Source organism: Hirundo rustica, chromosome 16 (assembly GCF_015227805.2).
Source record: "Hirundo rustica isolate bHirRus1 chromosome 16, bHirRus1.pri.v3, whole genome shotgun sequence".
In the NCBI taxonomy this organism is placed as follows: domain Eukaryota; kingdom Metazoa; phylum Chordata; class Aves; order Passeriformes; family Hirundinidae; genus Hirundo; species Hirundo rustica.
Window position 1 is genome coordinate 1,864,623 of NC_053465.1, and position 12,001 is coordinate 1,876,623.

At 46.5% G+C, this 12,001-nt stretch overlaps 1 protein-coding gene across 2 annotated transcripts in view; it reads left to right on the forward strand.

The window, feature by feature from the left end:
- TSHZ2 (teashirt zinc finger homeobox 2) overlaps positions 1-5,875 on the forward strand; it is a 204,195-nt gene extending 198,320 nt beyond the window's left edge. For both annotated transcript variants that reach the window (XM_058422741.1, XM_040080272.1), the window contains exon 3: positions 5,203-5,875. Coding sequence is in view for 1 of the 2 variants with exons in the window: in XM_040080272.1 (XP_039936206.1) it covers positions 5,203-5,204 (2 nt within the window). In the remaining variant the exon portion in view is untranslated. The remainder of the gene's footprint in view (positions 1-5,202) is intronic.
- Positions 5,876-12,001: the final 6,126 nt, after the last annotated feature.

Consider the following 12,001-nt stretch of genomic DNA (forward strand, 5'->3'; position numbering starts at 1 on the left):
TAGCGAGCTCCCAATCCTACAAACCTGCTTGTCACAGAAAACGGCACAGTTTGCATGTGACCTGTAATGACAGTTGCTAGTTGAAAAGAAACCAGAAATTCAGCTTTATCTTCCACACTTTGGTTGCAGCTGCCATCAACTAAATCTCTCTCCAAGGGCAGATGGTGCCCTGTACAATGAACAATTTAATCTTTAGGAAACTTTGCCAAAAAAATCCACTTTTTTTTCCCCCCCTCCAAGAATAGGCTGTCAATAACATGTGCTCCCAAATACATTGTGATTTGATGGCTATACTTTATTTATAGGAAGAAATAGAAGTTAAATGCTGCCTGTATTTTTTTTTTTTTTTTCTCCAAGTCTGTGATTCTTCCTGTACTGAGCTTTGTGTGCAGTGGGGGGACCAGGTGAATGTCACACCTTTGTGCTCTGTGTCACTGTGTCGCCTCGAGGCTCACGCTGGGCTCAGGGCTGAAATCCTGGCCTCTCTCAACACCAGTGGCACCAATCCCCCTCTTTCCAGCAGCCCAGGATTCCATCCGATCTCTCTGGAACCACGGGGAGCTGCAGCCCCAGATTTTTGTCTGACTCATCCTCAGCTTCTCTGGGCCATCTCTCGGGGAAGAATATTTTCCCAATATTCAATCTAAACCTCCTCTCTGTCACTTTGAAGCCATTCCCCCTTGTCCTGTCACTCCAGGCCTTTGGAAATTGTCTCTTCCCATCTTTTTTTTTTTTGGCTCCCTTCAGGACTGACCTCCTTGTCCCTCCTGCTCCACTCTTGCTCCAACTCCCTGCAAAGCTCTGGATTGCCCCAAAAATCGGGAAGAAAGTATCATCCCAGGCAAGGTCTCCAGATTCTTCCACCTGGGTGTTGCAGCAGTTAATTCTGTGTTCAGGCAGAATCGCCCCAGCACAGCTGAGTTAGAGCCCGCATTTCCTTCCTCTTGCCCCACACGCTCACGAGCTCAGATCAGGAATGTTTTCCGCACTTCCCTCTCCGTGGGGCCGACGGCTGAGGGTGAAGATACAAGGACTGGTGGCTTCTGCAGGGCCGTGAGTGGTGCCGTTGGTGGGCTGTGGGACCCCTCAGCGTGCAGGACATGAGGGATTGTCCCTGCTGGCACCACATGGACCCTCTGCCTGCCTTTGGGAGGGTGCTGCGCCCTCAACAAGGTGAGAACTGAAAGATTTTGTTGCCGTGAGGGTTATTCCTATCTCTCCCAAAATGCTTTCCCATCCTATCAGAGCGTGTTTGCTGAAACAAATATGTTCTGTTTATTTATTTAATGTGCTGTTAAATGACCTTCTGGAAAGCTATTCCTGCCATGAGGCTTTAAAATGGATGGGCAGGCAGAACTCCAGGGAGCGTGCTCCTCCCAATCAGGATGAATCATTCCAGTAGTTACTGTTTAGATTGATATAATTTTAGTCATAATTATGGGTAACGAGAAGGCGTTTAGAGCCTGTAACATTGTAATTCATGGTGAGAGGAGTCCTAAATGAAATAAAATATATCCGGGTTTGCTGTTTCCCCCTTTCTAGGTACTCTGCACGTGGCACGGTTCTTTAAGGAACAGATTTTGTGCTGCCGCAAAAAATCTAGCAAAAGTAGGTCAAAAATGACATCTAGAGATAACACGTTTGGTAACCACAAAGGGCCTGTCTGTGTCTTTCTATGTGGCCTTTAAAGGGTCCTGCACTTCATTGTGATAGGTGCAGCTGCAGCCCAGAAAAGTGTTGATCCATGGGCTCCCATGGACTGCGGTGGGTGGATCACAGAGGAATATTGTCATTTTTGTTACCCCATCGCATAAACAGGAGCTGGCTAAATGATATTAGCAAAGATATGGAAATACAGAGAAGACATTATAAATACATGATGCTGCTGTCATCTTCCGGCTCTGGAGCTCCATCCCACCTCAGACTGCTCCACTGAAGAGGTGGCAGAACCCAAAAATCAAATGGTGACAGCAATCCCCAAGAAAAGGACTTCAGATATTGGAAGGACCTCACAGCACCTTCCAGGATCTGAAGAGGCCTTCAAGGAAGCTGGAAGGGGCTCTTCAGCAGGAACAGGAGTGACAGGACAAGGGAGAATGGCTTCAAACTGAAATTTAGGTGAGGTATCAGGAAGAAATCCCTCCCTGTGAGGGTGAGGGGGCCTGGGTCCCTGGAAGTCTCCAAGGCCAGGAGGAATGGGGTTTGGAGCAGCCTGGGGCAGTGGAAGGTGTGGAAAGGTGGAACAAGGTGAGCTTTAAGGTCCCTTCAACCCAACCCGTTCTGGTTTTCCGTGACTTGAGACCCATCCTAGGAGCAGGCAGCGCCAAGGCGGCCGCGTCACTCCGTTGGTGTGGCTTTTGTCCGTGGGGAAAAGGGAACAGGGGGCACTGGAGACGCACTGGGGTGTGGGAGGTGACCTGGCCGCGGCTGTGTGAGCTGGGAGCCCGGCTCACCGGGCGCTGGGCGCTCCGGGCGCTCCAGGAGCGCAGCGTGGCCGTGCCGTGGCACCGCCGGGGCCGGGCGCGCCGCGAGCTGCCGACACGCGCTCGGCAGGGCTCTGGGGCTGCAGACGAGTTCGAGAGCTCCCGTTTCAGAGGTTTCACAGCTGTGTTTTTCTGGCAACGCTCGGATGAGGAGAGGGAAGCTGTGCCATGGACAAGGAGAGGGAAGGAGGCTGTTAGGAGGAATGCTGAGTCCTGACACGTCCGCGTTAAAATAGATACGACTTTTTACATCTGTTGATGGCTTGATAATTAGTGTTAAATAAAAGCAAAGCTTCAGTATCTGCAACTGATATTCCACATACGCTGTACAAGACATCAGTATAATGAACACCCTCAGCCACGTTTTCAGAACATGATTTAAGTGATGGAGTTTTCTTTATGGCGCAGGGTGGGCTACATTGCAGCAGATGCCCAGGAAGCACCAGACCCTGCCCATCAAGTGCTGTTGGAATGTGCAGGCTGCTCTGCACTGACTGCAGGTGACAAGCTCTCCACAAACTCCCTGAATCTCTTACAGACTCGATAATGAAATACATAAACTATGACCCTTATTGATCAGGGCTCACACTAATTAATTTCCCAAAGTCCTGTCCCAGCCTGCAGTGGTATCAATAAAACTTAAAAAAAAAATCCAACAAAACCCACAAGGATGGAGACTTCAGCTGGCCAAAAGACCTTAGGGGTGAAGTACTTATCCCATGGAAATCAATGCCAAGTCCCAATTGAATTGACAGAGATGTTAGCATTAGTCAAGTACATGGACACTGAGCCTCAAAAGTTTATTTGTTGCCAGAAGAGTTTCTTGTGGACCTTCCCTCTGACCGATGTGCCTCACAAGTGTCTGCCCAGGGCTAACAGAGTCCTCAATGTTGTTCTGTGACAGGGAAGTGACCAGGAATATTGCTGTGCTGATTAAAAAGTCTCAGGGCCTTCCTCACAATGGCACAAAAAGAAGAGGAGGCCGGAGTTCTGCTTTTCGTTTTTTCAATCCAAACTTTTATAAATATTTCCCGCTGGCCCCGCAGTAACTTCAAGACTCTGTCCCAGATTTAGCACTATCAGCGACTCTAATTTGGCTTAATTATCCCAGTGGTATTCTGGAGACAGAGTTGACCTTGTGAAGGGTCACCACTCCTGCTCTCAGCTGTGTCACCGCTGTCCCTCATCACAGCCTGCGGTGCCTGTGTCCCACCCCAGGAGGGAAGCATATGCTGCAGGGCCTGGTATGATGCAAGGCAGGACTCAGGTGGGATGTCACAGGGAGTTTTCCATCCTGGAAACCTCTTGGAAGGGTAAAGCCCGATGCCTCTTCCACCCCCACTCTTGGATCGTTTGCGGAGGCGATTCCACAGTGAGAATCTGGCCGCAGCGTTGCTGTGTGTCAGCTCCAGGCCCTACAACAGCAATGCTTCTGCATTTCTTTAAGATTTGAGCAGGGCGTAAACTGGCACAGCTCTGCCCTTTTGCAGTGAAAAATAATAGCTTTGCAAAGCGAGAACTACTCTGGAGCGTTACCTCCAAAACCAAAAGGCAACATCTTAAAGTGTCAACGTGGATTGCTTTTAATATCTTTTAAGTGGGAATAATGATCCAAGGTATTCACCACAATCTCAAACTGACTTACATGCACCCTCAGTTGCCAAAAGTCGCAACGTTCAGCTGCCAAAACCTCCTCTTCCCTTCCAACAGTTTCTCCACAGCAGGTCTGGGTTGCCAATGCAAAACTCAGCATCGCTGTGAAAACTGAAAAGGTGAAGATATTGTAAACCAAACCAAATTATAAACTAACTAGCATGAAGTCAATGGGCTTTTTTGTTTTCATATGGAATTTTTTGAAAAGCTGAGTTTATTTTACTTTAAATAAAGCTGCTACTGAATTTCCAGTTGATTTAGCCAGAACACAGAGAACACACTGCAGGATTTGAGTTGTGTTTGCTGAAATATCCATGGCCTTGAACAGATAATATATTTTTCAGTAACATATTTCTCTTTGCCCACTGCAGCTCTTTTTCTCCTTTGTGCTGTCTCCAGATTGACTTTCGCTCTACTTATTGCCTGCCTCATTTCTCACCCTATTTTTCCAGTTGGTTTTTTCCTACTGCTTTCCTCAGTATCTTTCTCCCGGGTTATAAGCAAAGCAGAACCCAGCTTTGGGCTGAACTTTTAAACCCACACCTTGAAATTAAATAAAACAAGTCCCTTCTGTCTCTGAGTAGCAGTAGCTTCACGACTCGAGTCACTTAGCACTTTTAGCAGCTGCAGGATGGAAAAGGCCCGTTGGAAGATGGCTTTTAATGCTGGGGAGGTGCCACAAGAAGTAGGAATAACACAGGAACAGCGGGGTCATTAGACACTGTGTGAGTACCGAGAACTCCGGCTCTCCATGAGGATTTCTGAGCATGTCCTTGGCTGGCTGTAGGAAGGAACTCCACGTTTAAGGAACACGGGGGAGAAGCAGAGTAAGGGGCTCAGAGACCAGGCAGAGCCGCAGCACCGTCTGGAGTTCATCCACTGCTCTGTGCATGGCTGTGGAACCAGGATTCCACCCACCCCTGTGTGTCCTTGCTTGTTGTGAGCCTGTGGGTGCAGGAAACGAAGCAGGGCTCATTTGCAGACATTTCCATGGCTGAAGGTGCCCGCTCAGGGGCGTGGCAGTGATCAGACCGTGTAACTGTGGCTGTTGTTGTTGTGCTTGCAGGACGAATGCCTTAGTCCAGCTCTCCAGCCCAGCTCCGCGCCCGGCCCCGCTCGCCACCGCGGCCCTGACATTGAACTCACAGCAACCCGGACCGAGGAGCCTGCCAAAAAACTCCTGCTATTCTTCTTCATCCTCACTAACAATTTGGTAATGAAGTATTGATTTCCACTCCCCTGCTTATGGACGATATTAGATTTTCATTGATAAACTGCACTGGGGCTGTCTGGTCTCCACTGTCCCTTTTTGCTGTCACTAAAACAAAGTGCCACTGAAGTAAGATAATGACTGAGAACATTGATGTACTTATTTCGTCAATTTGTAACACTTGACAGGAAAAAAAAAAAAAAATTCTTCATAGTTTAATGTCCAAGTGTGCTACACAAGATGCAGTCACACTGGAAGCTTTACTTTTCATGGTAATGTCCATTTCCTATTTATAACCCCTTTGGGATAGTTTGTCTAAAGGAAATGTTTCTATTCTGTGCAGCTATTACTGTTGCACCTGGGTTGCCCAATCCAGTCATTGCACTAGGGATCAATACATCACAGTAAGTACAAGAATTATTAAGTTAAAACAGATTCTGAGCCAAAAAACCTCTGAACAATGTTAATCTTCTGTGCAAGTTGTTCAAATAGTTATGCTTAACCATGTTGCTGCCAAAGATTTGTTTGAAATGGATTATTTTCGGTTCGTTTTATTCCTCAGATATATATATATATATTTAAATCTCCATTACGGTTTATGACGAGACATAGGGGATGGAGGGATTTTTAAACAAAAGTACTATTGTTAGATTATTGAACATTATATAAATATAGACATATCTATATATAAATATCTCTATATAAATATCTATATATAGATATAAAAGAATAAAAGTAGAATTCTTTTCTCAGATAGGAGAGTGCAAATCTGAAGCTCTGTTGTGGTCAACAGAGTGACTTTGGATTTGTGCCACCAAAACTGGGATCAGAATCTGATGTCCGAGCCGTGTCCGGCCCGGCGATCACCGCCGGCCGTGCCTTCAAACCCACCCCGGCCTGGGAGAAGGGGGCTACAAAAATGGCAATTTCGAATTTGTGCTTGTAACTTTTTTCATTAAAACTTCGAGGGCCCAATTTTAATTTGTGGAATATTCACGTTAATAATGAGATCTAATTAAGACATCCATTAAAAGCCCGTTAAAGTTAATTTAACGTAAAAATTCCAATAGAACTGTATTAGATTTTCTCCATTAAATTAACGTTATGGATTTTTAACGGATGTCTTAATTATACATTATTATTAACGGGAATACTGTATTACACAGATTAAAATCGGGTCCCAAGTCAACTCCCAGAATCTTCCAGGATATGCCAATGTCACAAGTCCCACTGTTCCTAGTGCACTGCTTGGAAATCCAGGCGCAGCCCTGTTTGCTCTCGCTCAGAGAAAACAACCTCCAGTAGACAAATCCGTCTCTGCGCTTAACGATGAACTTCCCCTATTCTCCAAGGAAAAATAAGTCTGGATCAAGTTGTAAATCGCTATTCCGTGGCAAATGAAATATTCAAAGTATGCGAGGCACAAGTGGAGAGGAGGCTCTTTCTCAAATCAGAAAGGGCTTTGGAGTGTCTTTTCCTGTTGTTCTGTTTGCGATGTTCAAGGATGTAACTGAAGTGCAGCAGTCGCAAAATCAGACTAAATGCGTTCCCTGCGTTCCCTCTGTGCAGGAGGGCCTGGTTTTGGCACTGCTCGGGAAATTTTGACATGATCCCTAAACTCAACATGGAGGAGAAAAAAAGGCCCTTCTTATTTACCTCCTAGGGAAAGTGTTGCCCTTATGCCACATATAATAGCAAATTGCTTTTTTTATGGCATGCATAACCTAGATGGGAAAAAATATGGCGCTTGAGGGAAGGAGGGAAAAAGTAAATGAAGTTCCAGGAATGTCATTCTGAAGTAATGAGGCATGGACAGAAAATATACCCCTCACATCATCGGATTGAGATGGCAGTCGAAATAGCTTCATTGAAGTGTCAGCACTCATCCATCAATCAATCATCCACAAGGAAAAATAGCGACAGTACAACGGGGCGGCTTTTATGGGATTTACTCATGGGCATAGGGAATAGCAGCTCAAATGTAGTTCTGACATGAAAAGCAAGGTGCTGATATTATTTTTTATGATGGGAGGATCATAAAGTGAATTGAGAACAGTGAGGTCTGTCTTTGCTTAACCTATTCAACTGGAAATGAACGGAGCTCAACTGGAAACGAGCAGAGCCTTCAGATGGGTTAAGATTGAAGCCTGCACCGTGCTGAGCGCCGGCCATTGACAACAAAATTCTATTAAAGCAAAATCAATGCATTAGCATCGAGCTCCTCAGAAGCTGTTAAATTGCACAGCCCAGGCCGGAGCTATGAGGTGAAGTTGCACAAGGTGGGGCCGCTGGTGCCGACCCAAAGGCAAAAAATCGCTCCTGGGAGAAACTGCTCGTGTGGCTCCTTTCCCCGAGCTTTTGGGTGCAGGGTGAAAAACACTGTGCTGCTCGCAGCACCCGACAGGTGAAGCTCCCAGCCCCGATGCTGTCGCGGCCGGGAGTTTGGCTGTTCTTTAACAGGATTCTCCATGCTGGGGTTTGCACCTGTGGCAAGGCCAAGCTGTAGGAATTCCCACACGGGGAGCACTCGGGAGCCTCTTCCCACAAAAAGGAGGCCTGGAGTCCCCAGCCAGCCCTCAGCACCCAGAGCTGGGGTTGTTTGGGGCACCAGCTGCTCGATTTTGGCAGGAAAGGAGCATTGCTGGTGCCCTGGGAGCTCAGGGTGACCGTAGGACACACGGCCCCACCCCGGAGCTGCAAAGGTCTGGGCGGATTTTGGGAAGGCCAAACCCCCTGAGGGAGGTCAGGTTTTGCTCAGGAGCCTTCACTGCGTGGCGGCAGCTACTCTGTTTAAAAATCCGGCCGCAAACCGTCATCACACAGTGCTAAAGCTTGATCATTTTGCCTGCATCGCTGTCCTTGGGGAACATTTTAGGGACACATTTGAATTAAGTGATTTTTTTTTTCTTTTTTTTTTCTTTTTTTTTTTTTTTAAACAATACGATATAAAAAAAGGAAAATGTGCGTCTCTCCTCTCTTTTCTCTGTACGAAACTGGATGAGTTGATAGTTTTTCTGTCATATAAATCAGGTAACACAAAAAATCATTGCATCTTTTCTCTGTCGTTGCTACTCAATATCTATCGTTCTGACTTTTATTCTTATTGGAGATCATCAAAACATTAATTAAAAGCCTGGTGATCAAACAGCCGAATATTTATGATTCACGTCCTCGCTTATTAACAAGTGGCATATTGATACACCACATATCCAAGCTGTTTATGCTCCTGCACTGAAATAAAGCAGGGAGAATTGTTACCCTTACACACTGCTTTGAAAGATTTATTCAGAAACCAGAGCTCCCTTCCCGCCACCATCCGTGTCAAAATAAGCCATATCGCCTGAGAAAAATAATGTTCTATTTTAAAACAGGGAGATGTAATTAGCATCCCTTTGGGGCCTAATGTACAAGAATTTCAGTGGATCGGTCTCAGGTGTTTTTTCCAGGTTTTTGCTACTTAAGCTGAGAGGGAGAAGGACACTTAGCTTTAAAAATGGCTGTCATTAGTACAATAATAATTGTTGGGTTAAAAAAAAAAAATCTTTGAGAATCTGCTAACAAACCTGCCCAGTAATTACTTGTCAATGCAAGTTATCATGGGTTTTATTACCTACTTGTAAAAGTATTTACAAGACTGACCTCCCTAGCTTTTTTAGAGATCAGGGAGGATATAAAAAGTCATTTTAAAAATCAATAATTATATATTAGCACGATAGGGGGTGAAGCCTTCCAAGCCAGCTTTACAGGCTATTGAATCAGCTCTCATGCATTCAAATGGCAGGGATTGTTTCCCTAATTTTTGGCCTCTTTTTCTTTCCTTAATCATGTTTTGACAAAGTGCCATATTTATCGATTACTTCATACCCACAGTTCAGCTTCTAAACCAGAAGGGGATACTCCCACTGGGAAGCACCCGTGCAGGATTTGCGTGGAAAACGAGCCGCCCTTGGTGACCAGGAGAAAGGAATACGGGAGTTTTGGGTGGGAGCTGCTGAGGGGACGCTGGCTCTGCGCTGGTTCCCCACGGCCTGATCCAGACACATCCCAGACACTCAGGGTCGTGCCGTGGGTGTTATTTTGGGATGAAGCCTGCTAAGGACGCGAGGGAATGAGGAAGGCTGCCTGATTTTTGGCGGAGATTGAAGAGGTGGCTCTGGCTGGGCTGTCCCCCGTCCCCTCTCCGTATTCCATCATCACTCCGGGGCTGGTGGAGGGGGATCTCCATCACACAGGGCTTTTGTCCTCACCAACAGATATACGATGCAATTTATATTTAAAATTCTCTCTATAAAGACAGTATTGATCACAGATTCCAGATCAATACGTTGCAATTACAGCAGGCTTTACGGGCCATCTGTCCCCGAGCAGGAGCACCAACAGAGCCGCTTCCATAGATCGTCAGCAGGTGCTACTGGTACTGCCCATCCTCTCCCAGCACAGCCTGACCTGTCATCGCTGCTCCTAGGAAGCTGGGTTAGGGATTATGGAGCTGAAATTCCTGCATACTGACCGCCCCAGAGCCCCCAGACCAGCTTCTCCTCGGGTTTCACGGCAGGGTCAGTGACACTGTGGTTTTCCTCGCCTGGGTTTCCTGCTCTCCATCACAATTTGTCCCACAGGTCACAACTTTTCTTGTCCTTAGCTGGAAATGGTCAGCAAGAAGTTCCTGAATTTCACTAGAACTAAGGACATTTCCATAATGGTGCTGAAGAATCTGAGCTGGACATTGTGGGTGCAATCAGAGCCTTCTTTATGTCACAGAATCATTTCGCTTGGGACAGGTCTCCAAGATCATCGAGTCCAACCTTTGACCATTTGTGTCACTTTGGACCACAGCAAGCGTCATATTTTAAAACATAACTAAAGAATAAAGGACATATATCTAAAGGCAGATTTCAATCACATTTCATCCATGAGGTCTTGATTTGTCAGCACCTGAACTCAAGATCAGCCTGTTGGTTGATGACCCTGGGTGAGCCACCGGGTTGTTATTCCAGAAATGCTTACTGGGTTTTCTTTTTCTTTTTCATTGTTTCCTGCAGTGGAAGGCATACAAAATTTAGAATTCTTATTCTCCTGTTGTCTTCTGAAGGAAAGTGAAAGAATAAAATAATAAAAATAATGGGTTTACAATGGGACTGGAAGCTGACTCACCTTTGCACCCCACACGTGCTGTGCCACATCCCCCCCGATCCTCCCTTCAACCACCTCCCTCCCATTTCAGCCCAATGTCTAAAAAACAGAAGCCAGATTCTGTTTGCATTTCTTCCTGAGTAAATCCGGAGCCACCTTTCCAAATCCAGCAGGTTCACCCTCTGTTTACCCAGCTCCAAACGCCAGCCTCATGGTCCCAGCCTCAGATTCTAAACGCAGTTTTGAAAAGGGGTCCAGCAAACTTCAGTCTCTAGCTCCAGGCAAATTAAATCTCCTGCACTTCAGGAGGTTTTTAGTTATGGCAGGGAGGTGATTGCAAAATGTTGATATCTATATTTGTAGAAGTAGCAGCAGTTGTATCACTATAAAGCACTTTATACTGGTACAGCTCCTTTTGCTCTGCTGGACCACTTTAATACCAGTGCAAGCACTTTTATCCCAGTATCCTTCAGTCCAGTGGTGGTTTTTTGCTTTGGTTATGCCAGAAGAGACGTGAGGAGTAGATGAAGTTTCAGAAGACATTTATTTCTTGTACCAAAATGCCTGCACAATTTTTTTCTTGGAGAGTATTTTTTAAAAGTGAACTTGCTGTAGCACTGGACTTTACTGCAGAGTAATAAACTTCCAGTTCATCATCCCTCTCAGCTCATGAAATGTCTTTAGGCCTTTGTAAAAAGCCCTGTTTGAGACAACAGATTAAACACTAATCCTGGCGGATCGCACAGCTCCACTTCAGTTCACACCATCGAGCTGAGCAAACTTTTTTTTTTCCTTTCCTTTTTTGATCTAAGTAAAGGCAACAAATTCTTTCATTAGACTCCTCAGATGAGATAGCAGGGGGAAAAAACCATCAGTACTTCATGAAGAAAATGAAAATAACACCTTGCAAAAATGCATCTCCGTTGAAGGCAGGGAACGCTTTCCCCATCCCCACACGGCATCCACGTCCTCACGACTGCCTGAAATGTGGGAGATTTCTGTGGGGAGCGTTTTGGCTTAGAAACGGGTCCAGGTGACGCTTAAGAAGGGCTGTGTGAATGCAGGAGGACACGCAGGTGCACACAGACCTTTCCCTGCAGCGCCCATCAGACGCGGGCACACAGGTGGGTGTGTGTGTATGTGTGTGTGCGCACCCCTCCCGGAGCAGGCAGCGGCTCCGGGGCTGAGGCGGCAGCAGCTGGGCACCGCCGGCAGCAGGACCCTGCAGGATTGCAGGGCAGCACCTCGGCCTCGCCCCGCCGCAGGTGCTGGAATTGTGCAATACAGGTTGCAAAAGCTGACAAGCTCAACAGCTGTTATTCGGCTCAGGGTACCTCTCTGTCCTACGTCTCTGGTACAACGCGCCCCTTTGTCTTGCGCTCCTCTTCTTAATCCTTCGTTGGTCTTTTACTCTGTGTGTTTGTTTTGGGTTTCATTACCTGGAACGGGTCAGCACGGATCAGGAGGGCCCCAGCCCCGTGTCAGCCACGGAGCACCTGGTGAATTCGGATGGGTTTGCTGT